Source organism: Eutrigla gurnardus (assembly GCF_963514095.1).
Source record: "Eutrigla gurnardus genome assembly, chromosome: 19".
In the NCBI taxonomy this organism is placed as follows: domain Eukaryota; kingdom Metazoa; phylum Chordata; class Actinopteri; order Perciformes; family Triglidae; genus Eutrigla; species Eutrigla gurnardus.
Genome location: NC_139930.1, coordinates 20,093,709 through 20,121,554, shown reverse-complemented (window position 1 = coordinate 20,121,554; position 27,846 = coordinate 20,093,709). Strand labels below are relative to the sequence as shown.

General features: G+C 44.3%; 1 protein-coding gene across 1 annotated transcript; it reads right to left on the bottom strand.

Annotated features, from left to right (window-relative positions):
- Positions 1–1,203: 1,203 nt before the first annotated feature.
- pcsk5a (proprotein convertase subtilisin/kexin type 5a) lies at positions 1,204–25,672 on the bottom strand. The gene is made up of 37 exons (XM_084035622.1): positions 25,447–25,672; positions 23,292–23,396; positions 21,765–21,917; positions 21,479–21,625; positions 21,100–21,176; positions 20,754–20,842; positions 20,480–20,652; positions 20,184–20,390; positions 17,865–17,965; positions 17,585–17,688; positions 17,072–17,192; positions 16,681–16,869; positions 15,940–16,076; positions 15,704–15,826; positions 15,459–15,561; positions 15,040–15,230; positions 14,723–14,807; positions 14,161–14,264; positions 13,935–14,073; positions 13,571–13,686; positions 12,719–12,821; positions 11,939–12,075; positions 11,320–11,520; positions 11,110–11,178; positions 10,905–10,947; positions 10,572–10,714; positions 9,442–9,642; positions 8,282–8,365; positions 8,006–8,204; positions 7,223–7,437; positions 6,689–6,931; positions 5,407–5,637; positions 5,054–5,231; positions 4,229–4,446; positions 3,419–3,519; positions 2,830–3,049; positions 1,204–2,015 (listed from the first exon to the last, which is right to left on the bottom strand). The coding sequence occupies exons 1-37, from the start codon at positions 25,594–25,596 to the stop codon at positions 1,537–1,539; spliced, it is 5,679 nt and encodes a 1,892-aa protein (XP_083891748.1). The 5' UTR covers positions 25,597–25,672; the 3' UTR covers positions 1,204–1,536.
- Positions 25,673–27,846: the final 2,174 nt, after the last annotated feature.

Genomic DNA, 27,846 nt, shown 5'->3' with positions numbered 1-27,846 from the left:
CAGTACAGTCTGTTAATGAACCCAGATCAGTGACAGTTGTCATCGCAGCTGCCTGAATGCCGTTACGACGTGACGTGGTGGTGCTGTTGAACTCCGCACTTTTCTTGGTTATTTTGTTGTTGTTTTTTTCTTGGTGGTTTTATGGTAGGGCTACCGGTAGGGCTGACACAATTCTTGATGGGGCTATAGCCCAACCAAGCCCCTCCCTGGTGCCGCCACTGCGCCTGTGGTCCCCGGGCACCTCCACGGCGTGGGTCTAAAATGGCTGATTAACTGTAGCGCCCCCGAGTGGTCAATTTTGATAAAACGTTCAACACATCCTGTAAGTTTTGAGCAGATTGGACATTGTATGCTGAAGTTACAACGACTTCCTGTACACTGGCAAAAACGTCACGCACTGGCCACGCCCTTTGACTTATGCAAGACCTTTTGATGATTTTGCATCATTGAGGCCTCTAGAACAGTCTCAGCGAGTTTGGCATGAATCGGATCAACGCTGTAGGAGGAGATCGTTAAAATATAAAGCCTACAATTAGTTAAAATGGCCTAAAATGGCCCAAAATGGCTGATTTACTGTAGCGCCCCCGAGTGGTCAATTTTAATAAAACTTTCAGGATATGTCCCAGGGACATATCTCAACATACCCTGCAAGTTTCGTGATGATTGGGTTAAATATTGTGGAGTTATGTGTATTGAATTCTAGAGCCCCGCCCCTCTAATGTTCATTGGCTTATAACTTCTGAACGCAACAATATTTGTTTTGATGACACACAGCAATTTTGGTGAGAATCGGATCTACGTTTTAGGAGAAATTAGCAAAAACGGGTTTTTCAAAAAAATTCAAAATGGCGGAAAATTTCGGTAGGCGGACCTTGGTAATCCCTTAGGGTTTTTTGTAGAGCACACTTGCCTGCACATGTGTACCAAATTTTGTGTCAATCGGAGTTACTGTGTGAGGGGTGTGGCCTACAAGGCGCTAGGTGGCGCTAGCGAGCAACTTTTTTTGTGGCCAACTATGAAATCTCAAATTTTTCGCCAGTCCAAATGCGCATGGCAATTTTTTTCATCTTCTGAATATGACAAGGCCCCCAAAAAGGCCGTCGAACTTGCGTAATAAGAAAAAGAATAAAAATCCCTTCAGTTTCAATAGGGCTTCGCTGCCCGACGTTGTCGGCGCTCGGGCCCTAATGACAGCAAAGGCATGAGAAATTAGAAAAGGCAAAAAGGAAAACCACGACCAATCATTTTAAATGCTAATGCAACACCGCAACAATTAAAAAGATGAATAATACGATTAACGAAACTGTCAAAACTAGTAAAACGGCCATGAATAAATTATGTTATGTAGGATGTCGTCCAAACAAAGTCCAGAAAATCAAGATAATTTGTGTAAAAAGTTCTTAAGAATGCAAAACTTTTTTTGCAGCACATTTTGTAAAATGTAGCTCTAAATAAATAACTCATGTTTCAAGGCAGGAGGAGATAAAACAGCAGAGGAAATAAGTAGAAATGTTCCTTTAGAGAAGTTCTGGTACTTCACCGGAACGTGTAGCTCTCATCGTCGTACTCCATCTCGTCCTCGTTGTCGTCTCCCAGCTGTCCGTACCGGAACTTCCTGTACACGGTGCCGTCCTGGCCCATGTAGACGATGTCCTCATCTTCGTCGTCGTCATCGTCGTCGTCATGTTTATTCCCTGAGCGACGTCCGGTGACGTCAACCAACTGAGTCTCCTGGACCCGACCTCCGGACAAGCTTGTGCGCCCGCTGTACGACGTGGAGGTAGCGGAGCTGTAGCCGCCGCCTCCGAATCCCCCGCCGGAGCCCAGTTTCTCGTAGCCGCGGGGCGTGATGTCCGGGGGCGCTCTCTTGGAGCGGGAGCGCCTGATGAGGAAGACCACGGCCACCAGGCCCAGCACCAGCAGCACGCAGGCCACGATGAAGATCGCCAGGTTACCTCTGGCCTCCTCTTCCTCGTCATTCCTGAACGCCAAGTTGGTGCTGAGGATGCACTCGCCTAGAAACAGACAGGAAGTCTCAGACACGCTGTCAGCAAGCATTTCTCACTGCTGATCGCGTTAGTAGATTGATGAGTCATGTTTGTTTGTTCCAACCTCTCAAATGTCACATTATAGTGAGTCAGAAATGTAAAATGCTGTCGTCTAGTGTGTAATATTATAGTATTTCCTAAAATGTCATAACACAGTACAGTATGGCATGTCATCAAAATACCATTAAAATAGTTTTGTCATGAAATGTCTTGAAGAATTCAAAATCTTATTAATATGTCCTAAAAACGTAATGACATTAAGTCATAATAAAGTATATTATAAAATATCATAGTAAATAAAATTAATGAAATGTCATTTAAAAAAAAAGCATAGGAAGTCATAAATGCTGGAAAAAGTCATAGTTTAGTCAGAAAATCAAAAGGTCAGGTAAAATGTAAAAGTTGCCAATAAAAGGTCATAAATGTCACAATAGTTTTTTCTCAAAAACCGCAAAAGAAGTCATAGTATAATAATAAAATGTAGTATGTTATGACACAAAAACGGTAAAAACTTTCACAGTATAGTATGCCAAAATATTGTCATAGTGTATGATAAAACCACCAGTACTATATTTGAAGGTGCAAAACAAGCCACTCAAAGATTAGACCTTGGGCTCTGGGACATTTTTTGTTGGTAACAAATTCTAAAATAAATAAATAAATCAACAGATTAATAAATAATGAAAATGTTAATTAGTTACAGCTTGAGCTCCTTCCTCTGTAAAATCAGAAAAAGGTGATAAAACGAAACTGAATAAAAAAAAAAGAAGCAAAAACTGACCTCGAGTCTCGGTGCAGTTACAACAGTCCTGCTGCGCCGCGGCCGCCTCCTCTTCCTCCTCCTCTTCCTCCTCCTCTTCTTCCTCACGGCGGCAACAAAGCAGACAGCGTCCTCCAGCCTCTAAGATGGTCTGAGTGGGACACACGGTGCAGTTGGCCGACCCCGGCCCTCGGCACTCCATACAGGAGGCGTCGCAGTCCTCACACGTGTGACCTGAATCCTGATGAGGGGGCGAGAGGAAGGACTGATGAAGACATTTCTACATCACAACCGCCCATTCTCCTCCAAAAAACTCCTCATTTCTTAAAAAAGCACTGAATATAAGTGATGCACTGCCCGTCAGCTTAAATCAATTAGTTAGAAGCTACCTGCCAGACACATTCAGTCAGTCGCTCACAGCACGAGCCAAGAGATTTCTACTGCCGGTTGAGATTTCTCCCAGTGCAGCCGGAGTTACATGACCCGGGGCCAAAACATTAGTGAGAATTGTTTTTTGGAGGAGCAAGGACAAGGTAAGCATTTTTTTTTTTTTTTTTTAAAGTTAATAGTTAAAAAAGATAAATAAATGAATAAAAAAAAGTGTGGTTACCTTTATGACAGGATACAAGCCTATGTTGCACATGGACTCACACATGCCATCTGAGAGCAGGTAACCGGGGTAACAGGAGTCACATGACCGGGGATCTCTTCCTGCAGGACACATGAGGAATTAAAAAGGGGCTAATCTGCAGTTTTACAAATAATATATATATATATACTGTATATATATATATATATATATATATATATATATATATATATATATATATATAGCAAAACCAACAATGAATTGATCCTACTAACAAGTATTGCCTGTTTAGCCAAAAGCCTGATATTCACCTCTGTTCAATAGTGATCCATTGAACCTTTTCATTCACTATGATTGATTTCAGTCGATCCCACAACACAACACAGTCCTGATCTGGAAAAACTAACATTTACTCCTGTTTGAGGAATTTACCTTCTTCTACAAATAACATAAAAAAATGGCTTGGCCAAAAAAAAAAAAAAAAAAAAAATGTGATTAAATAAGAGCATATATTTATAATGTGTTTTTATATTAGATATATATCTTCCATAAGACCTGCTGGGGAAGTAATCAGAGAAAAACTCCATATTTTGGGCTTTTCATTGGATTTGTTGATTCTAACAAAAAAACTTGATTAATTAAACTTTAGATTAAATAAATAGTGCACATAAGTTGTGCAGGATCTTCTTTCAAGGTGAATGTACGGGGATGTAGAGTACGTCAATCATCACTACGGTGTCACGTGTGCTCATCCCTGGATAAAAGGCATCGTGATCTCATCGCCTTCAGGTGCGTCTGCCTGCGTGATAACTGGTGAGTGGGCGCTCCTACCCGAGCACGCTCTGCAGCTGGCGTGGCACGGCTCGCAGGTCCGGTGCGCCGCGTCCTGGTAGAATCCCCGCGGGCACGACGGGAGGCAGCGGCCTTCCCGCCGCAAGTAGACGAGACCCGGAGCGCAGCTCAGGCAGCTGTCCTCGCCGCCCCCGACGCACTCCTCGCAGCTCGGGTCGCACTTCTCGCACGTCCTGGAGCCCGCGTTGCCATAGTGACTGTCGGATAGACGGCGAGAAACTTATGACAGATTACATTCAATTAAAAACAGGAGATGAGATCGGAGTTTTGTTTTGCACTCAAAGGGATTTCCCGTCCGCCGCTACTCAGTCACACACTGAGCTTTACGGAAGCGTGTGGAGCGTTCAGACGCCATGAAGACCCAAGACGCCACGAGAGCATCGACGCCATGACAAAACACTTCAAACCGCCGCTCCTCACGACGCTCTCTGCAGTCCAAATTCAAAGTGATGGTTTTCTCCTTTGCTACACTCTGAGAGTATGAAGGGTGGAGTAAATACCATTTGTGTCCCTCTTTGTGTTTTCTCAGGAGTATTTAACTGCGCCTCAATTTAACGGCACATTAATTTAACTCCCTCAATCACCGCAACCCCAAATAAAAGTCTAATTAGCATTTATAGGCCACACGAAGGGCTTTTTAAATCTCAGGCGAAATCCCCAAACTCCATTCTCCGAAGAAAAAGCAAAAACCTTCAAGTGTCCGCGGTGACAGTAAGTGACTCGGCTGATCTTTTATTAACGAACGACGGCCGTGCGAGTGCACTTAGCGTGACGGATGAGCGGCGCAGCTGGACGGAGGTCTACCTGTGCTGGCAGGTCTCCACGCACTCCTTGCCCTCTCGGAAGAGGCGGGCTCTGCAGGCGAGGCACTCGTGGCTGTGCTTTCCGACGCAGGACTGACAGGAAGGGTGGCAGGGTTCACACTTCTGCCCCGACTCGTCCTCATAGTGGCCCGCGGGGCATCCGTCCACGCAGGTGCCATCTGCAGACACACACACACACACACACACACACACACACACACACACACACACACACACACACACACACACACACACACACACACACACACACACACACACACACACACACACACACACGGTTTCCGGCTGATTCTTCTTGAGAGAATTCACAAACAAAGGCCGAGGTGGACTCACTGAGCAGGAGATGTCTCTGGTTGCAGCTCAGACAGTGAGATTTGCCGGGGCCTGAACAGTGGTGGCAGTATTTGTGACACGGGTGGCATTCTCCGTCCCGATCGGCGTACTGGTGCGGCGAGCAGTTGTTGGCCGCCGGCACACAGCGGCCGTGGCCCTCTAACCTTTGACCCTCTCTGCAGCTGGTGCACGAGCCAGCGTGGGAGCAAGTAAGGCAGGATGCATCGCAGTCTGGAGACACGAGGACAAAGAAGAATCCATATGTTATCCATCGCATATCTAACTAGGTAAAAGTATATTTGGTATTTAAATATATTAGGTCTGTATTTTTGTATGTGTAATATATATATATAAATATATATATATGCATGTTTATGTATGTATGTACCTAAAGGTAGGTATATATCATTTTTGTTGATTTTATTATTATTATTTTCATTTTTTTATTATTTTTTAAAGAAAATGATATATATATATATATATATATATATATATATATATAAATAAAAAAAATATAAAATATATAAAAATTAAAAAAAAAAAAAAAAATATATATATATATATATATATATTTTTTTTTTCTTTGAAAAAATTATTAAATGCTGTATAATGTACTCCACTTTCGATTTCAATAAAAAAAAATGAAAAAAAAAAAAAAAAAATAGAATATATTTTTTATATATAATAAAATCAAACGGAAAATAAAAAAGATTTTAATTATTCATCCAGTTTCTGTAGTAATAAATGTTGTCTGATCTGGTTCTCCAAGTGTAATCTGTGAAAACATTTTCACTTCAGATGAAAACAAACATTAATAATCCCCGTCTGTCCATCTGTGCAGCAACGCGCTTCCTTTTAAACGTCTACGTAGCAACATAAGCGGGCATCGCCCACAACATCTTTCCTGGGAGAAACACGCCATGTGTCGTTTGAATAACAAAACCGGAGCGCGTCTTTCTCTGGGGAACCGTCTCCGGCATCGTTGTTCCCCCGTTTCATGGTTTGACAGCTGCCTGTTATCCGTCTGGAAAGCGTTGCTATTTTAGTCTCTGCAGAAGTCAGGGAACGCACTCCGGCATAGCAGAGAGTCTAATTGAGGAAATGCATATAGAACGCTTTGCAGGACAAAAAAAGAAAAGTTGCATTGTTAGGAGAAAATGGAGCATCTCTGACTTTGTCGTATGCAAAAAGGGCAGGAGCTCTGAATGTATGAATGTATAATAAAAATCTATGAAACATCTCAAAGTGGGCTAAACTTTGAAAAGGTGTTTGTGTGTCGTACCTTCACATTCCCCCGTCGCAGCGTCTCTGAATGTGGGGGCGGGGCATGCAGCCAGACACGCCCCGCTGCGCAGGGCGGCGTCCGGGTCCGTGCAGGCGTCGCAGTCGTTGGCGTTCGGCCCGTCGCACAAAGCGCAGTCGGCGTGGCAACGCAGACACTCCCTCTGCTCTTTGTCCTCGAAGAACCTCGGGGGACAGTCCAGCACACACAGGCCCTCGTGGAGGAAGTGATACTCCTCGCAGCCTGCAGAAACAACGGCCTCCATTCAGTCAACGTGAACCAGGCGGCCGTACGGCTGGAGGTGAAGGAGAAAGAAACGTCCTCCCTCCGTCTGCCACGCATATCACACACTTACAAAACGGGACACGACGTGAAGGAAAATAGACTTTCAATAGGCTACATGCTGGCAGGGGAGTGAGTGTCTTAAATGTATTAAAACATTGATCATAATTAAGAAGACATAACTACTAAATAACGCTATCCACAATGATGGAGAGCTAAAGAGAACATTCTGGTTTTCACTGGTTTCGGTACCTGTGCACCCCCCGAGCGGGCTGCACTCCCAGCAGGCCGAGGGGCAGCGCTGGCACTCCCCGTCCCGCACGGCGTGCGCCGGAGGACACGCCTCCACGCACTGGTGTTTGTGTAGGAGGAGGGGCGGGTCACAGCCGAGGCAGTGGGTGGCGTTCTTCCCGCAGGAGGAGCAGCCGGCGGCGCAGCTCCGACACACCGGGCCTGCTGGGTAACCCCTGTGAGACGGAGAGCACACGTTTGCATCCTCAGATGTTTTACAAAACAGATGCGATGCCTTCAAATTCCTACTTAAGGCAAGTATGAACACTGTCGAGTAATAAATCGATTTGTTTTCCTTGTGTGTGTCCAGCTGGACTGTGTAGAAATGTGGACATTTTGCTTCAGTCTAAGGAAGACGACTAACAACTCATCCCGACGGTCGTGTATTTCTAAAACAGTCAATGGCCAAAAAGTTGAACGAGTCATCTCGGTGCTAATGGAGATTCAAGGACCTCTCCACAAGGACACGGCATTCTTTCAAACTCAAGGACGTGACAATTTAATGGCACATAAACATCGAGTAGGAAATGTCAGAATCGAGGCCAGCTGAATTTATTTTTGGCTCCACAGAGGTCGCGACATCTGACCTGCTTGTCCAAAACATGTGATTTCAACATGATTTTGCCGTCAGGGTTAAATTTGAGAACATTCTAGATGATAAAAGTGGAGCACATTCATGTCCCAGTGTATAAAAAGCAAGAACAAACATGAATAAATCCAGATTGATAGGTTTGACCCCCTGACCTGACACACTGCTGGACACACTGTCCCGCCTGCAGGAGGAGCGGCGCTCTACGAGAGCTCACACACCGCGTACAGTGCTGCCCGTCCACACACAGCAAACAGCCCGGCGGGCAGGATTCACACACGCCGCTCAGCCGGCTGGCAACGAAACCCCCCGGACACTTGGACACGCACGTCTGCTGCGTGCTTAGAAACCGGCCTGCAGGAGGAAGACGGGGTAAACATCGTCACCGTGCCGGATGTGCTGGGGTGTGAACGTGAATCTGATCTACGGACCTTTTGGACATTTGGTGCACTGGTTCTTCTCTTCTCCGGAGCAGGACTCACAGGAGGGGTGGCAGTCGTCACACTCTCCGTCCTCTAGGGGGGGGAAGGCAACACGGTGATGTGGATGATAGAGCTACAGCAGGAGAGCTAACCCTGATCCAGCACCAGTAGTATGGATTCACTCTCCTGACAGCGGGAGGCAACCTTCTTAGTTACAGAATGAGGCGGGAAACAGAGGTTTCTATAGTTAGTCCATTTTGGGAAATACACTTTTTGGGAATTTTTCTACCATTTTTAATTCTGTGTGCCATAACATGAAGCTTAGATCCAGCAGGTTATTAGTTAGCTTAGCATTAGCACTGGAAGCAGGGGGGGGGTTTATCTGTCCAAAAACATCTGCCAACCAAAACCTTTAAATTGTATTTATCAATCCATGTCTCTTATTATGTCGTACTTTTAGAAGTCTTGTGTAGAAAGATGCTATAAATAATAATATACATAATAATTACAGGGATTTTAAACATTGTTGGGTCGGGTTCTGTGCTGTAATTATCTCTCGGATGGGCGTATTGATGAGCCAGGCTAGCCGTTCCCCCTGCTTCCAGTCTCTGTGCTATGCTAAGCTACTTCCCTCCTGGCTAGCTTCATATTTAGTGTACTAATATTTGAGAGCAGTATAATACTCTCAGCAAGAAAGCTTGTTTCCTTAAAATGTCTTCGAACAGAATTTAACATAAATCCCCTCTTCATAATCTGAAGTTTGGTATTTGGCTGAGGTTAAAAGTTGACGAATAACTTTACTTCTCTGTGTTCAAGTCTAACCTTTGTTTCAACCTATGTACTTTTCTCAAGAGTTACTTTGGTTCCTATAATTAAGATGTCTTGCCCCGCACTAATTACCATATGTTGTTTGAAAGGTCCGTCCAACTAATTCTTAGTGGGAAATAAATGTTCGGCATACACAATCAATTATTTCAAAGTCCGTATCTGGCGGCCGCTCAGCAGCGCTGCCCGGTCCGAGTACTTAAGTTGGTACGGAGTTCAGGGACGGTGGCACGCAGACCAATTACCCTCCAAGATTTCTTTTCTGCCCCCTTGAAAGTGCCCAAATCCCTGATTCATTATGAGCAGATAGATGGATTAGTGGAATACATAAGTATTAGTCTCACCGCTGCGAAAGGTCTTAATGGGACAGACCTCGTGGTCAGAGACGCACTCCCCGTTCTCCAGAAGCTTCCCTTCCTCGCAGGACAGGCAGTCGTCGTCCTCCGGGCCGCCGCACGTCACGCAGGCCGAGTGGCACTCCTCGCAGTCGTTGGTGTCTTCGTCGCCATAGGAACCGTCAGGACACACCGAAACGCAGCTCCCCTCTGGAAGGAAAAAGTAGAACGTTTCTGTGTTTTCTTGAAATCAATATTGCATGTGACCAACTTAGCAGACTCGCTATTTTAAGGTGCTTTCCCTTAAAGGGGAACACCAATTATACACATTCATGTCTATTTATAGTGCAAATAGAGCCGGCTGGCATCTTAGATGGTGCAAGCTCTTAAAAAGAATCTCACTTGGGTGGGTAGATTAAGAAAGCACTAACCGGTTACTAGGGTTAAATGAGTAGCGAGTCATCATCTTTTCAAAAATGCACCGTCAGATATTAAATTACCCGATACAGTAGTTAAGGAAGTAGATAGAATAAGCTTGACCTGCTGTAACATTTGCAAATTGCAAATGCTGCATCAGTTCTACTAAAACAATCAAATAGTCATTTGAGGAGTGACGCTCGGAGTCATCAACAACCCAACGATGCTGTGATGAATCTGCGGCGCTGTCCGTGGTGCTGAAGCAGCAGACGGATCTGTAACTGTGCATCACCTGTATTTTTTTTTTTACTTCAAGTCAAATTCTGGACTCCCCAGAGGTGGAATGTCATAAAGTACATGTTACAAGTACTATATATATAAGTACACATTTGAGGTTCCTGCTGCTCTATACATACTCCACTACATTTATCTGAGAGCTGTAATTGTGTGTGTTTGTATGTAGAAAACATGATGATGCATAGTTTTAGAATAAAAACAATATAAAAAACCCATTTACACATTAATGCATCAGCAATAATAATTCATAATATAACATATAATAATATATAAATATATTTAATAGGATAACACTCACATTCCAAGTGTCAACATGTAAGTAGTTTATATTGCAGTATTGCTGTTCTGTGAAAGTTCTGTATACTTCCTCCACCAATGAAATGATGCTTCATGCCGTCGTGTCGGGGGTGAGGGGGCGGGTCTACCTGATAAGAAGAGGTCGGTCTCACACCAGTAGCACTCGTGTTCATCACAGCTCACACAGCTGTCATCACACGGAACGCAGATCATCGCCTCTTGCACGCTGTACGTCTTAGCCGGGCAGTTTCTGTAGCAGCCGTCCTGAAAACTGATAACAGAAAGCAGCAGTCTATACCTGCCTTTTACCCACACACACACACACACACACACACACACACACACACACACACAGAGGAATAAAAAGGGCTCTTTCAGTCTAGCATATCAGTGAACTGAAAGGCAGAGCGGGTGCAGAGAGGCGAGATCACACGTGGCGACAGTGAGGCACGCAGCCTTACTTGTAAAAGCCCTCAGTGCAGGAAAGGCAATGCCTGGGGTTATCTGTTGAAAGCAGACAGAAAAAAAACTCTCTTTTTATTAAAAAAACAGGATCTACCAGGAGAAACCCTCTCGCACGGTCGGCAACACGCTGAGGAGGGGAGCTCCGTCCTCTGTAGGTTCAATCGGAAGAAACTTTATTAAGGCAGCCGAGCCGCGACTTACACAGGACACACTTCCTGCAGCCCTCCTCGCAGGCCATGCAGTCGTCGTAATCCGGGTCCTCCACCTCCCCTGAGGTTAAAAAAAAGAGTGTGAAAGAGGGTGAGAGGGGTGCTGCAGGTGTGAGACGCTGCTTCTCAAGGTCATCTGTGACACTGCAGCGTGACGGATGTAAGGAGACCAGAAAGAACAAAGAAAGTGACCTCGTTTTACCTTCTCCACACTCCTGCTTCACACACCCTCCGTCAGAGACGTAGTAGGAGGAGTTGCACTGGAGGCAGTGGGCGGGGCCGGTGCAGAGCCGGCAGTGGTCCGAGCAGGACTGGCAGCTCCTCTCCTTGGTGTGGTAGAAGGCCTCGGGGCAGGCGTCCACACACAGGCCTCCATACAGGTAACGCTGCACCCCAAACTTATCTGCAGGACAGACGGAAAACCACCACGTTGAACCTCCTGGGTCATAATCCACGTTTCAGTTTTGGTGTCAAGTTGAGAAAATACACCCATTTGTCAAGTTCAACGCACAAAACATTCAGTTAAGTATTTATTTTTTGAATGCAACTCTTTAAGTTGTTGTTCTTAAATCTGCTCGGATCAATATTTCTAATAATAATAATAATACATTTGATTTGTTGGCCCCTTTTAAGAGAACTTTTTAAAAGGAGTATACTGTATATGTATGAGTGAGTATAACAGTTCCTGAGAGGCAAAGTTGTCATAATTGAGTTATTATTTCCTGTTGCCATGGTAGCAACTGATAAACATGATCAGTAATATGTGGACTGATATATGAAAAATGAAGCGATCACTATGTCTGCCGCAGCATGATCCTCACCGGTGTCACAGCTGGTACAGTTGGCGGCGTCGGCGTCCACGCAGGTGTCACATGTGTGGTCACACAGGTGACACTGACCTCCCGACTGGTACTTGCCCTTTGCACACTGCACCACGCAGCGGCCTTCGTCTAGAGCGCTGCAGCCGACGAAAGCAACAGGTATGAATTATGCCTCGGTGGGAATGAGAGAATGAGAGACAGTGATGCTGATCATTGGAAAATCACATTTCTGATATACAATCAATCTGCTGATGAGCAATAAATCAGCATCAACCTACCCACAGTGTGTGGAGGGAATGACTGTCTTTGATCAGAAATTGTTCAGTGGTTAAATTTATGTAGAAAAGCATTTCATGCCATATCCATATTAAATCCAATGCATTCATCTTTTTTTTTTCAATTAATCATCAAATACCACATTTATTCGTCCAATCATCTAAAAAGATGTTCAGTTTACAATCATCAGAGGTGTAGAACATCTCTCTCTCTCTTTGACATTTTATCTAACACTTACCGGAACGTTTCATAAATCACAATAAGAGTTTCTCTTTCAAATCGATTCATCAACTAAGCGACTGATCGTTTCAGCTCCGCTTCACTTCATGCACATTTTTGTCTGAATCAGAGGCGACTCGGGCTTTTAGAACACAAACAGCTAATTTCTATTCCAGAATAATGAGTCAGCATCTTCCTGCTTGCTTTGATTGTTCGAACACCGCAATCAGAGAAACGGTGGGATGAATTAATGATCCCGGATCTGAGAAGTGGAGAGCAACTCACCGTGAAGGAGCACAGCTGATGCAGTCTTCTCTCCGCGGGCCCGTGCACTTCAGGCACGTTGCATCGCACGCGTGGCACTTTCCGCTCGCGCCCTGGTACGCTCCTGATGGACACGCAGCGGAGAAACACGCTGACTCAGACATGAACAACCATCTGAGGCGCCGACACCAAAGGTTCAACGCCTCATAAGCAAAACGGCAGATTTTTACACATAAACATGACTGACTTATGATTTTACTCAGAATTAAGTAATTATCACGTTGTAAAAACATACATATGGAGATATAAACAATCTCTATACTTCCATCAAACAACAAGAAGTTTGAAAATAATTGCGATTTTTCCAAAAATCATGAAATGATGCTTAGAAATTTGCAAATAATTAACAGTAATATTAATAATCATAGTATTTAGTAGCTGTAAAAAACAAATGAAATAATAATATTTAATGAAAAATAAAATAAGGAATCCTGGAGACCAACGAAAATAAATAAATAAAATAAAATAAATATATATATATAAAAAATTCAGTACGTTTATATTCTTGTTTTTTGCGTTTTTAACATATATGCAATTTTGTGTATATATGTAATTAAAATAAAAAATTTAAAATAAATAAATAAACAAAATAAATGGTTTTTTTTATTGGACATAATTTGTTTACTGAAAAACAATCATATTAAATAAGTTGATCACAAATAATAAGGTCTCCCTGCATAAATAAAGGGTAGAAAATGCTATCAGACTGTATTTTGTCTACCATGTGAACTAGACGGCGTTTTCAACGATATCTATCTGATTATCCTAATAATGTAATTATTTGCGATCAACACGTGGTGGAGGCCGACTGACCGTCTGGGCACGCCGTGTTGACGACGCACGCTCCGGCCTGCAGGCTGAGTCCGCCGGAACAGCTGCTGCAGTTCCCGCCGCTCGCCCCCGCACAGGTGAGACAGCTGGCGTCGCACCTGAGGACGAGAGCGCAGAGACTCAACGCACAAACGCACACGTAAAAAAACACACCCACAGAGATAAAAAATAAAGACAGAAATAAAAACTACTCCAAACGGGCATGAAAACAAGCACACTCTCAGAACGCAACCAGCAGAACAAGGCCTGCCATCAGCAGATAAACAAACCGCCCACACCTGAACACACACACACACACACACACACACACATACACACACACACACACACACACACCAGAGCTCACCTCCTACATATCCTCTGCCCGTCAGCTATCTCTGGGTTTGTCTCTGTGGCGTAGAAGGCAGCGCTGCAGGACGACACGCACCTCCACTCCTCCATCAGGAAGCCTTCTGCACAACGGTTGCACGCCGCTGCGCCGGCGCCTGACGCCCCGCAGACAAATACGTGTGTTTTAATGACATTTAAGACCTTTTCAGGGCAGTTCGCGACCCTTTGACCTTTGCCCTCACCTGCACAGGTGGCGCAGGCCTCGTGACAGGGCTTGCACGCGCCTTCCTGCGCGTCGTGGTAGGACGCCGGCGTGCAGCTCGGCTGGCAGCGGTTCCCCTGCAGACTGCAGAGAGAGCATGTGGTGCCGTGACACGCGCAACCAATCGCACGACACCGTGGGGATGACTCATCGCCCAGACTGAAGACTCAGTTCTCCAACCCACAGCACACCACCACAAGCACTCGACCAACTGAGTCACTGAACACAGTATTCCGGAAACTTCTCACAGTATGGTGGATTTGACAGGGAATGTTTTTTGTTTTCTTGCAATAATGGAATGGAAATGGAAATCAAAACACATTACTTTTGAGCCGCGTGTGTGGAAAGAGAAGGATAATCAATCTTTTGAATACAGAGTTGATAAACAGCGTAGCTTTTCCCCTAATATTTATGATGCTGCAGAGAGAGAGAGCGTGTGCACGGGGGACGCTCGGTATTCTCGGCAGCTGGAAGGGAAGAAGAAGAAGGAGCCGTGTTTACCGAGCAGTTAATTCAAGCATCATCAGAGAATTCGGTCTCACCTCGTGTCTGGTTTGCATTCAGTGCAGATGCTGTAGGAGGTGCACTTCAGGCAGCTCTCGCTGCACTTTCTGCACATATTTGCATCTGTGGGGAAATCAAACAATACGTGTGGAATACACATCAGAGCCATTAATCAATCTCTCTCACACACACACACACACACACACACACACACACACACACACACACACACACACACACACACACACACACACAGAGGCTCATACTCTGCTGTTTCTGCCGTGGAGCCTTAAAAAAAAGCTTCAGGATGTTCTTTAATGTGACAAAAACACAAATTTAAAGCCAGAAATCCCACCGTGGTCGAGGTAGGAGTCGTCCCCACAGCTGGCCGTGCAGGTACCGGCGCCCTCGGTCAGGTGGCGCCCGGGTTGACAGGAAGTGCACTGGTCGCTGCGGCTCCCGGTGCAGCTGTCGCAGGAGGAGTAGCACCTTTTACAACGCCGGCGGTCCCCCCAGAATCCCCCGGGACAATCTGAGACGCACAACCTGTCGGACACGGAAACAAAGACAATAAGAAACGTGGAGGAAATAACAGCCACATATGCTGATCTACTTCAAAGGGTTTATCATCATCAGCACAGTAAAGAAACGGGTTTCCCTGTACAAAAAAAACAGATACATAGTCATTTAAAAGGCAGCGTACATAAAACAACCAATAAAACAGTGCAAATGTAAATGCATTAACTGCTCTGGAAGCTGTGTGACCGTGCCAACCTTGTGTTGTTCTTGAACTTGAGAAAAAAGTGTAAACACGTGACGCACTGCTGGGGGCCGGGCCCCTCACACCCGTCGTCACTGCATTCTGGGTCGCAGGGTCCTGGAGAAAGGGCTCACAAAGTCATTCAGATTGCTGACATAGTTCCCAAAAAAAACGAACAAATGCTAACATTTAGCTGCTGTCTGAGAGGTCTCAGCTGGAACAAAGGGGCAGCTTAATACCAGCCGAGGACATGACTCACCGCCGTATTCGTCAGCGAGGTCGCCGTCCGCCGGCATCTCGGCCGATCGCGCTCGCACGCGATGCCGGGGATGCGGCCGCCCGGCGGTGCCGTAAATCACCAGAGACCACGACTTCAGGGTCCCTGTGCAACAACGGAGACACAGAGAGGAGGAGATGATGAAGAGGGCCTGCACCCGACTTCGATATGTGTTTCATAAAAACTGTGTGAAAACAAAAAAAAGAGGCAGAGCAGACCTCGTTCTGTGGCGTCTCTCTCCGGAGACGGACTATCCTGGATTTTCAAAGTCCACTCCCCGGCTGCCGGCTCCCCCCAGCTGTGAGTCGTCATGAATTCCCAGTTCTGAAAGCCTTCAGTGGAGTCGTCAAGAGGCCTAAAGCAAAACATTACATAAACCTGATTAATACTACCACTACTACTAATAATAATAATAATACTGCTGCTGCTAATTCTACTTCCATTGTTGATCTAAATATAATGGTTAGAGCAGCTTCAACAGTTAAGCAAATATACTTATTTACTTTTCCCTCGATGTGTTTTATTTAAATCAGAGATCTTCAACCGGGGGGGGGGGGGGGGGGGTCCGGGACCCCTAGGGGGTCCGCAGAGTTACTGCAGGGGGTCCCTGAACTTTTTTTTTTTTCCAAAAATGAAAATACCCCCAAAATACATCTAATCTAAACATCTAATAAGCAAATATAAATGTAAATTGTTGTGTTAATGTGAACTTGTGATGTAGAAATGCAGATATAGAATTACAATATGTTCTATAAATATATGAATCTGTCAACAATTATGATTTTAATGGCATTGTATACATACATCATTATAAAGTACTGTTACATCCTCAAACACATTGAAGACCTCTGCTTTAAATAAACACAATGTAATTTATCCCTGTGTTTATCACTGTGGAGAAGGATGCTGTGTTTTAATGTGGGGCACTAATATGATTATTTGCACACGGCTCTAGTTACCTGTTATCTAGCAGCTGTGAGATGGTGCCCGAAGGTGACGTGAGACTAATGGAAAGGTCGCCGCGGCGACCGTGAGCGATGGTAACGCGGACGACGACGTGCTCCACGTAAGCGACGTGCCGCAGGCGCTCGCCGGAGCAGCCGGCGCTCTCGTACGCAGACGTCAGCGGCGAGCCGGGATGAATCGTCCTGTCACGACACGGAGACGAGAAAAAAAAAAGAATAAAGACACAAAAGAGAAAAACTTCTAACAAGGGAAGGGAGCGGCAGAGAGAATTAAAGTCAACGTGAGAGAAATCCGAGACAGAAATAGATGAAAGTGTGATAAAAAGGAGGAGGGATGAAGGAGAAGCCCCCGACTCAAAGCGGAGACGTCTCGCTGGTTCGATACCTGCTCGGCTGGATGGGAGCCTCCTCCACGCACTTGTGCTGCGCTGGGACTCGCTTCCACCGCTCTGCCTCCTTCACCATGCTCTCAGCATCCAGCAGGCCGAAGCCATACAGGTGGCTCACTGACACACACACACACACAGAGACACACACACACACACACACACACACTACATTAGCTGGGGCACAAAAGGCGCCGGAGCTTATAAAAACATCACCCACTTCTGGGACTTTGGAGGCGTTTATTACTGCAGCTCTCACAGTATCTCATTAGTTTGTGCGCTTGCTGCTTGATAGTTTCCCTTAAAAAAAAAAAAAGGAAAAGAGCTGAGAGTACATTTACAAAAAAAAAAAAAAAAAAAAATGCTTATCTAGCTTAACTTTGCTCATCTTCTTCCTTATTAGTTTCGAGAAGAATCAAAAAGACATCATGTCATTATTAAGTTCCTCCAAACTACTTGCAAAGATCTACTGCAGAGGAAAAGAGATTTAGCAGCGCGTCCAATGGGAGCACCTCTGTGACCGGCGCCGTTAACGAGCCAATCAGGAGCCAGGAGACCATGAGGTTTTGATGTCCGGACTATAATGTGCTGAACGTCCCTCCAGGTTAGTGAAGGGCTGAGGGAAAAAAGGTCAAAGAGAGCAAAAACACATCATCATCACCGGAGCAAAGCAAGTAACGATGCCTGAATGTATGGATGGTGTGTGTGTGTGTGTGTGTGTGTGTGTGTGTGTGTGTGTGTGTGTGTGTGTGTGTGTGTGTGTGTGTGTGTGTGTGGGAGAAAGCTGCGTACTTGGCCTCCAAAGTGAGAGCGAGGACGCCGGCAGCGATGGCGGCGGAGAGCGATGTCTCCGGTTGAACCCGTCTGCAGCTCGGCTTTGGACCCAGCGTTACCTAGGCAACAGTTGTGTTTTAGCTTTTCATTATTTAACAAGTGTTCACCTGCCGTCTTCTTCTCCGCTTGATGGCCTTAATGTAGTCCACTTACATTGGGGTTGAGCGATAAGATGCATGACCTTAAGGTGATACACATTTGTCCACCGCAGGGTTGTACCGGATGAGTTTTTATGACGACGTTACCCGTTATTTTTGTGATAAAAATGCAATTTATGGTGCTTTTTCAGTCCCATTAATACGTGCCTCGCTTTGTAGGCCGGAGAGCGTTTTTTTTTTTTTATTATATTTTTGGAAGGCTAACAAATATGGATTGAAACAGAATATTTTGCTGGATAAAAACTTTTTTTAAATAATAAATATTATATGTTTGAATCCAATATAAAAATAATGCAAAACGGTTCCTCTTTCGTAAATAACTGCAGGAATAACATTAATGAAAACAATTGGACACGATGGGAAGGTAACCTATTGGACAATTTTCTTTCTTTTTATATTTTATGTGGATCAGAGCTGTATTTGTTTTTTTAAATGATTGCCAGCCGCATTCATGTATCAGCTGGATGCAAGCACACTAATTACCATATCTGATGTAAGTGCTTCAACTCAATCTATATTTTGTGTATTTTTGAAAATGCATCTTGAATTTCCCGTTACATTTCATTCCAATTTCCATCATTATATCATCTCGCAGAATACCATCAAAATGATGAGTTAATACAAGATGGGTTTACGTCTGTGAGCTCCCTCCCGGAGAATAAACCCACAGTGCTTTATTAAACTAATTGACAAACGATAAATGAGGCTAATGGGGTTGAGAAGTGCTGTGAGAGACGGAGTGCTGCCGGGAATGCATGATTGTGTCGCAGCCGTGTCGTCAGGTGCGCTAACAAAGAAGGCAAAGCCCCTCAGCGAGCTCGAGGCCAGAGGAGCAGCGCTCAGTGTTCGCCCAATTTACTCTAATGAGTCACCCCAACTCGCTTTACCCATGACCCCTTGCTCTCGCACATGACACGAACGGAGAGACGGATCCGCCGCCGTCGTTTGCTTTTAAGGAGACAAAAAGGTACGAATTTAGATCAAAGCGTTTGTTTAAATTAACGTGGAATCGATGTGCAGGATTATTTGCACATAATTATAGGATTTCTACATGGATGCAAAACACAAAGACACTGCCAATCAATCACAGCCAAAACTAGAAGAGGTAATTATGTATTCAAGAGGAGGATCTCTGGAAAGGAAGGTTGCTACTATATCATTAAACACACTACAGCTCCTCTTTAATGCAAATTAACTATAGGGTTCAAAAACACTCTGCATCTGTTGAAGTGAATGGAGGAAAATACCGACGTTCCACATGAGATTATAGACCCTTCAACCCCTTCGAGCTAGTTCAGTTCACTTCCTGTGAGTTTCTAACTTATTGTTCCGCCATAAAGAAAGTTAATAGAGAGAAAGTCTGGGGCGTATTTGCGTGATTGACAGGTGTCTCAGACTATGACACTCAAATGCAGGAGTTGTTTGCTGCAAACCCTCCATGCAAAATGTGTTTTTTTCTTTTTTTAGCTTTGAGCTGCTTCAAGCAGCTGGAATGTTAAATCCAACTCCAGACATCCCTTCAAGGAGAAGCAACGTTACAAATATCAGCATCAGGAATTATGTCAGGGATTTTCACATTAGTTATATATAAATATATATATATATTAAATGTATCAGAAATGCTCCTCCAAGTGTGAAGGGATACCCTCGGAGAAAATCAACAAAATTCAGATCACAACACGACACATAACTTCATTTATTCCATAATCTGTTTTTAGCTCTGCAGCCGATCACAACTCCAGTTGTTCTTAGACAGACATGACCGCTGCTACATTTTATTCAAGTCATTATTTTCATCGTTTGGTGCTACACGTATGATGTCAGGATCATAGAAATGATAAAAACAAGAATGCCTTTGAGGGAAACGCCTCCATTTAAACCCAAGTAAACAGATGACTGTTGTTTGCAGAGACTTCCAGCAGAGCCTTCAGCTGTTCGACACAAATAATTTAAAAAATAAAAGAAACATAAAGGCCTCGAGTGAAATTTAGTTTTTTATATTTTGGGTGCCTCAAGTCTTCCTAATAATCTGGTGAAGCTTCATGTGTTGATAACAGTAAAGTGTAGCTGGAGTGTCATTCCCTGATGAACACCTTGATTTAGTACCGACTCTACTCACCACTTCCTCCGCCTCCCCTCCGGCGTGCGCCGTGGCGAGCGTGGAGGAGCAGCGCTCCAGGAACCGAGGCCGGCTTCCTGTCGGCGTGCTGCTGCTGACGGAGATGGTGTAGATGCTGCTGCTGTAGCCGTCGCAGGAGCAGTGGTCACCTCGCCGCCCTCCGCTCCCCGACGCCCAGACGAACAGGGAGCCCCTCCCCCGCCGGCCCTGAGATTAGCGGACCGAGGTGATTCATTTGTTAACATTTACACATTGATAAGGAGGGGAAAAAAAGTAAATAAGCCCCTTCGTCTCACTGTTTTGATGCCATTCTGTAAAGCGAGGCGAGCGAGAGCCCCGGGTCCCTCCACAGTGGCCCCGTCGTCTTCTGGCCCCCAGCTGGCCAGGTAGATATCGATGTGCTGGGGTCTGAAGCTCAGCGATTGGGCCTCCACCACGTCCGTCACGTCTCCGTCCAGCATGCGGACGCCTACAGGCAAAGGAGAAAGCTTTCATTCAAAACTCATTACACACCAAACTTTACCCTCCAGAAGTCCTTCAGCGCTCCCGGTTTGCGTCACTCGGACTCACCGCCTATCTGCGCGTGGAACGAGACGCCGACCGTGCAGCCGGAGCTATTTGCAGCCGCGGCAACGGCGCCCGCACACTGCGTCCCATGGCTTTGCAGAGAAGGGAGGAGAACATCAGAACACGAGGTTAGATGCATATGCATGAGGAGGAGACGGGGCTATTTCCGTTACATCAAACCAGTGAGAGGACGGGATTCAGACTGGTGGGAGATTTGCATATCCATATATGCATGTAATTACCGGAAAAAAAAACATGGAAAGGAAAGCGTGCATTTGATTAAAAGTTAGGAGGGGACGGAGGGGAGGAAACAGGTGCAAAGAGAAATCTAGGAATAACGAGCACTCACTAGTTGGAGGCGTCGCCGGAATCATTTGGAGAAGGATCTTCGTCCCGGCCGTTCACGTCACAACTGGCGAGCGGATCCTGGACCAGATGGATAGTAAGTAGCAGCACATTACCAGACGCCGGCGGCTATCCGTCTCCATTTCATCAGACAAAATCACAAAGGGCATTATTCACCAGTCCACTCGGCAGTTAAGTGGATCAGACGTTTAATGTCCATTCCAATACTCTTGGCCGGCCTTTCCGAACCTTTGGCCCGAAAGCTCCGCCTGCAATATCTGTCTCAGCTCGGCGCTGTTACACCGAGAGCTCTGCCAAACGGCTTATGATTAATGTCCCCCCCCCCCTTCCCCGGGAACACTGTCCCATCCCGGGGCACTTACATAATTTGGCTCCAGATCCGGATGCTCTCTCTCAATGCCATCATCTAGGACAGACACCACCACGCCCTTCCCGGTGTAGCCTCTCCTCCAGGCCGCCGCGATGTTCATACGAGACCGCCGGCAGCCGCCGGACTCGACGCCGCAGCGCTGTGGAAGCGAAGAGCGGGGAGGACGTCGGTTTTTAGCCCCCGCCGGGAGAAAAAGAATAAATCTATTCTAAGCTCTGTCTGTCTGGATTTGTGTGTCTCCGTAAAGCTTAGTCAATGAAAGAAAGAATCTGACTCACAATGTTCCACGGGCTGCTCCACACCGAGCTGTTATCGGCCCGCGTCTGGGTGCGGTTGGGCGGGGGATGGGCAGCGGGAAGGCGTCCGGTCTTCGTGGCTCTGGAGTTCCGCTTCACTCTTCTGTGGACCACCTGTTGTTGGAGCCATTCCACCTTAAAAAAAGGAACACACATGTAGCTGATGGTCTGTCCATCACAATAACATCTCAGCAACTATTGGACGGATGAAATCTGGTCCACATGCTCAGGAGGAATTTGTAGTAACTTTAGTAAACCCTAAACTTCAAGTACTTTTTAATCTGTCCATTGCTTTGGTTTATTATCCCCCATCAGTAGGGGTGAGTAAGTATTGGCAGGAACCTCACGATACGATACATATCACGATACTTTTATCACGATACGATACGTATCACAATACTTTTATCACGATACGATACGTATCACGATATTGCGATATAAATAAAGATGAAAACACAAGTACCTGTATATGTACATCAGATGATATTGATCAGAGGACAAATTGAGTCAAAACTATTTCATTCAAAACAGCCTCTCCATTTTATTAATTCCCAGGAAATTCACTGGAATAAATATTGAAAATAAAATGAAAAAAGGATAAAGTATTGCATTCACAACGCGTCTAAACATGAGTCTTTTTTTTTTTAAATCGATCTTTGGAGTTGAAAAATCAATATTGTATTGGGCGACAAAGTATCGCGATATATTAGCGCATCGATATTTTTACCCACCCCTACCCATCAGTCTCTTCAGACATCAGACTTTTTTTGTTGCGGGTTAATTAGCATGCCTGCATGCTAAATTAAGATGGTCAACATTGTATTACCTCTGAAACATCAGCAGCTGTTGAATTAACTCAGAGACCTGCTAGCAAAGCTGTAGATCTGACTCAGGTGGCAATGTGAAGTGCTGTAAATTTGCATTCTTTCTATTGGCCATTAGGGGGCGATACAACATCTGATTGTATAGAAGTCTATGAGAAAATGACCCGAATTCTCACTTGTAAACATGAGTTTATCGTCTCAATGGTCTCAAAAACTGCAGTCCACAAAGCATCATGGGTGACGTCCACTTCTATATACAGTCTATGATCTTATGTTTGTTTTATCTTGTTTGAATATAACCCTATTTGGCTGCTTAGTAATACATAAATAAGTAAAATCAACTGTATCAATAAATAGGCCAAAGAGGAACGAGGAAGTTGCCTTCTTTTGAAAATTGACTTCCCTTTTGAGGATGCAACCATTTTCTCAGCAATTATCTTATTATACAATTATTATTATAACTGGTAGAAATTATGGCCAAAAAAATAACATCCAAATGAGAATAAACCACAGTTTAATTGTCGTGTGTGATCCTGGACCTTTTATTCTATGACTCTTGACTCTTGGTGGTTGTGTGAGTGTGTGTAGACGTTCGTACATGAACATGTGTGTGTTCAGAGGGAGGGAGGGGGACATGCTGCTGATTAATAATCCAGCAGAGTCTCCACATATCCCATTACTTTACCTCCGTCTCCCTGGCGATGCTCACAGACACGTCTGCGTTGGAGGACGTCGACCTCGTCGGCGTCTTGCGGTGGCGAAAACTGTAATAACTCTTCAGGTCTCCGATCTGCAGGGGAAACGGACATCAAACCCTCCAAATTAACTCTTGTTTGCAGGCGAAGGCGTGCCGCCCGTCCTGCTCCGGCACTAAACAGCTGTTAAATTATGAATCTGCCTTTCGGTGCGTTTCATTAGGGCGGCTACCTTACACCTGTGATAGTTTTTCAAGCAACCCGAGCCACGAGAGACTGCAGCCACACTGCTGCTCGTGTGTGTGTGTGTGTGTGTGTGTGTGTGTGTGTGTGTGTGTGTGTGTGTGTGTGTGTGTGTGTGTGTGTGTGTCCACAACGCCATGACGTAAACAGATTTTCTTTTTCATTTATAAGAAAAGGAGCTCTGGGTAATATATGTTTAATATAAAAAGGTGTCAAAAGGTTGGCCATTTTCTGTGACAAGAATAAATTATGACTCTAATTTATTCCCTAATGGTTACTGTTGTGAAATGTGCTTTTTGACTTCTGACCTCGGCAATATAAGAGTAAGTATCGTAGGGTCTCCCCGGTTCATATCACCCGCAGTGAAACACGGAGCCAAGACTTTCATTACACCCCCCCCCCCCCCTCCGGGGGAATACATGTGTAGGATTTTATGGGCCTGCCCTCTAGACCTCGCTCGCTTTCATTTATTTGCTTTATTATTTATTGATTTCGCTTTTTTATTTGGTCATTGCTGTGGGTGCATTAACATCATTGATTCCTGTTTTTTTTTTTTATTGTTCTGTTATTTTTTTGGGGGGTAAATGAGTTCTGAGAAATCCTCTGCAACTTTGATTGAGCTGGTAATAAAAGTGCTGGATCTTGGTTCTCTGAAGGTTTAACTGTTAATAATTATATATATATATATTTGGCAGCTTGGTATCCTTCTCACAGCGACGAACATCCCGGCAGGCTTGTAATGTAGACGGGCAGCTGCTCACTTCTGATATGAAAAGTTCTCCAGGAATCCTCCAAAGTAAAAAACTTTCGGCCCCTATAATTAGGCTAATATTTTAACTTCCGTCTGCAGTAGCTTAGTGGCAGTTTAGTACTACCTCCACCAGTTAGGCTTATTACCTTTTTAATCACTTTGAGGCAGAATCATCGACGTAGCTCAAACAAAAAAAACTTTTGACAGTCAAATATGACATTGTACAGAAATTAATTAAACATTACTCTGGTTTCTGCCAAGCAGATGGCAGCGAATCGTAATGCAAAACTCCCAATACATCTACAGAAAATCGCTTGTCCCCCGTTGCCATTAAAAACCTTAATTAGTCAGGACACACACTTTCCTGAAGCAACTCAGCACACAGCTTTTATATTTTAACCTGAACTCAGTCCTCAAAATAGAGAATGTGCTGCTCATTTTAACATATTTCCTATTGTGTTCTCACGTTTCCCTGCCTGGATGTGATCAGGGTTCCAACTCCTAGTCAAATGTCAAATTCCATGACTTTCACTGAATCTCCACGACCTATAATGAAACAAAAACTGGCTGCCTTTGTGTTGAGCAACAAAAAACACATCCACAGTACCGTAAACCCATTCATTTGTAAGCTTCGAGCACAAAACCAAGTGAAAAAACCAAGTAACCATAACAACCGCTCTTCGAAATAGGGGGAAACTTGTGAAATAACCCGGTGAGGACAAATTCAGCATGGGGGAAATATTAATAATCATAATAATTGTGTAATAATTAATTAACAATTTCCTGTCTGGAAAGCAGATTTTGAACAAAGCAAAGACACATTTCTGCCTCTTTCATGCAAAAACAAGTAGACAATAAAGTTGAATATTTCCATTAATATTGTAATATGACGTTGCAGATGTGGCAGTCTAGTCAGTCTATTTTAAATTCCAGTGGGGAGTTAGATAAGATGATTGGAGACGATCTGTTTTTGCAACAGTCCTCATGGTGTCTGCTGGGTTTAGCCTGGATGTTCTTGTGTTATTAGTTCAGCTCCTTGTTGACCTGCAGGCCTCCAGCAACAAACAGCGGTGCAGTGAGGAAGAACACACTGAAAACAACAGCGACAGTGAGTGTAAGTGTGTGGTGTCCTCGTGCTTGATGACGCGTACCTGACCCAGGTTGGTGAATCCGTACTTCTCCGCCATCCGGTCGACGGACCCGCGGTCGCCTCTTACTTTCACCGCCCAGTCGTTGGTGTAAATCGTTGCGTGACACAACTGGAGCAGAGTCGCCACGCAAAGCGCCCCGAAACGCGCCATGGCCGCCGCTGGGCCTTCCACTAATTAGACGGAGCCCTACAGGTGTCTCCCGGACGTCAAGCGAGGCTTCGTCGGATGTTCTGGGCGCGACGGAAGGATCTTTGCCTCTCCTTCTCTGTGAACAAGCGCCTATCAGGTTACTGCTCCAACATGGGGCCCGCGGATCATCTGCAGTCCGGCCCGGGAGGAGGATCCGACCGCGGCTGCGGCTTCTTCCTGCGCACGTTACAGAGTTCATGCAACAAGCACTCCTTATACTCATCCAGTTACTGACAAACACAACGGGGTCAAGGGTTAGCAGGAAAGGTCACAGATACATTCAAATTACAATCAATTATAAGCTTTCTATAAGACTCAATTAAATAATGCATCATCATTTAAGTTGATAGCAGTATAAACATAATAATCATATTACATAGTGATAGTCTTGTTTATCCACTTGAGTTGTTCATCACCAAAAATGTACCTTTTTAAAAATAAATTTAAATTAACTAAAGACTCCAAACAGATGCACTGAATATATGCATGGTTTTCTTCATTAGAACCACTAGTGGAAGTAAAGTACTGTACAATTTTGAAGTACTTTTGAAGTGCTATATTTGAGTATTATCATTTCATGCTGTTATACATCTGTCGCACCACATTTCAGAGGCCAACGTTGCACTTTGAACTCCACTACAAGGCAGATGCAGCTGTAGTGAAGTTCAGATTCAGATTTTACTGTAAATTTAACATTAAAATGTTGAATGAAATTTTTTTTTTATGTATTATCGGTTAATTCCTCGAGCCATTGGCTGCTCGGGGCCCGAGCGGTTGCCTAACCTTGTGATGGTAAATCCGCCTCTGGTACATTTTGGTAATAATACTTCTGTCAGAGCTAAAGTTCAGACATCCTCTACTCACGTACAAGTACACATAATTGTGTTCAAAAAGAAAAATGAAAGTATTTCTACTTTGTTACCTCCCACCTTTGACTGATTCTGAATGCAGGACGTTAACGGGTTATTTATAGACAGTATTGATACTTTGGCATCAGTATAAGATCGAATCCGCTAATTAGAGCACAACCTTAGCATGCAAAGGTCAAAGGGACTGATATTAATGACCCCTGCATCGTCGTCTTAGTCAGTGGGTTCTGCTGTGTTCCCCAGTGCTGTGTACTCACTATCAAAGCAGATATAATACTTTGCACAGTCGTGGTTATTTCAGTCACCTCATTGCTCCCGGACAAACACCATCATCATTATGCCAACGAGAGACCAGCAGCATTAAATCATCTGTGTGGTGCGTTGCTTTGTCAGCGTGACCACTCTGCTGTAATGTGAACCTCAGACACAATGATGTAGTCGTCTCCGGCTAACCCCATGGTATATGTGGCAGTTAAAGGCCTTATCCCGAACCCACAGGATGTGTTAGGCTTTTTGAAAAAATATTTAAAAATAATATCTGCCTTAAGGCGATGCCATTTTTTTTATTTATATCATTTTTTTTATTGGACAAATGCCTTTCCTGTTTGCACCACGGCGGTCTGTGCATTGTGAAGCGATATCCCTGCATTTTAAAATCCAATGCTTTAAACTGGTGTGTAAGAAGACCATCAAGATATTGTTAAATATTAATGTTGCAATTCTACGCAGACGGGGGAGGACTTGAAACACGGTCAGTGAGTTGAGAAACCACCTCAAATATATATACATATATATATATTTCTGCATTAACGTTAACGATACAGCATCGTAAAGGAATAGTTCCACATTGAGCTGCCATTTAGTCTTTTTCTGCAGTGATAAACACATTTCATTCATATCAATAAGCATATAAATAAACAAATAAAGTAAATGAAAGGTAAGAGGTCTCTTCAATCGTAATAATCTGCAAAGAGTGAATGCATGCAATACTACTCAAAAAAGTACATAGAATAAGCTATTAGTTATTTTTTAACTTGAGTTATTGAAATGAACTTATTTTTCTTCATTGGGATTGAATTGGCTATAATGCTTTCCATTATAATATCAGTATACCAACATAAATTGCTGGACTATAATGAACTAATCCAACTAAGACTAATCATTTCCTTGATAGGGATATGTTTGATAAGAAATATGATTACATTGCATTTAAAAAGGTGTTAGACATAATATTGAATCCTTTAAACTCGACAAATTAACTAAATAAACGACTCCCAAATCTTTTGCTGCATTAAATTTGATCGATGATTATATTAAAAACACCAACATTATTTTTCAAAAT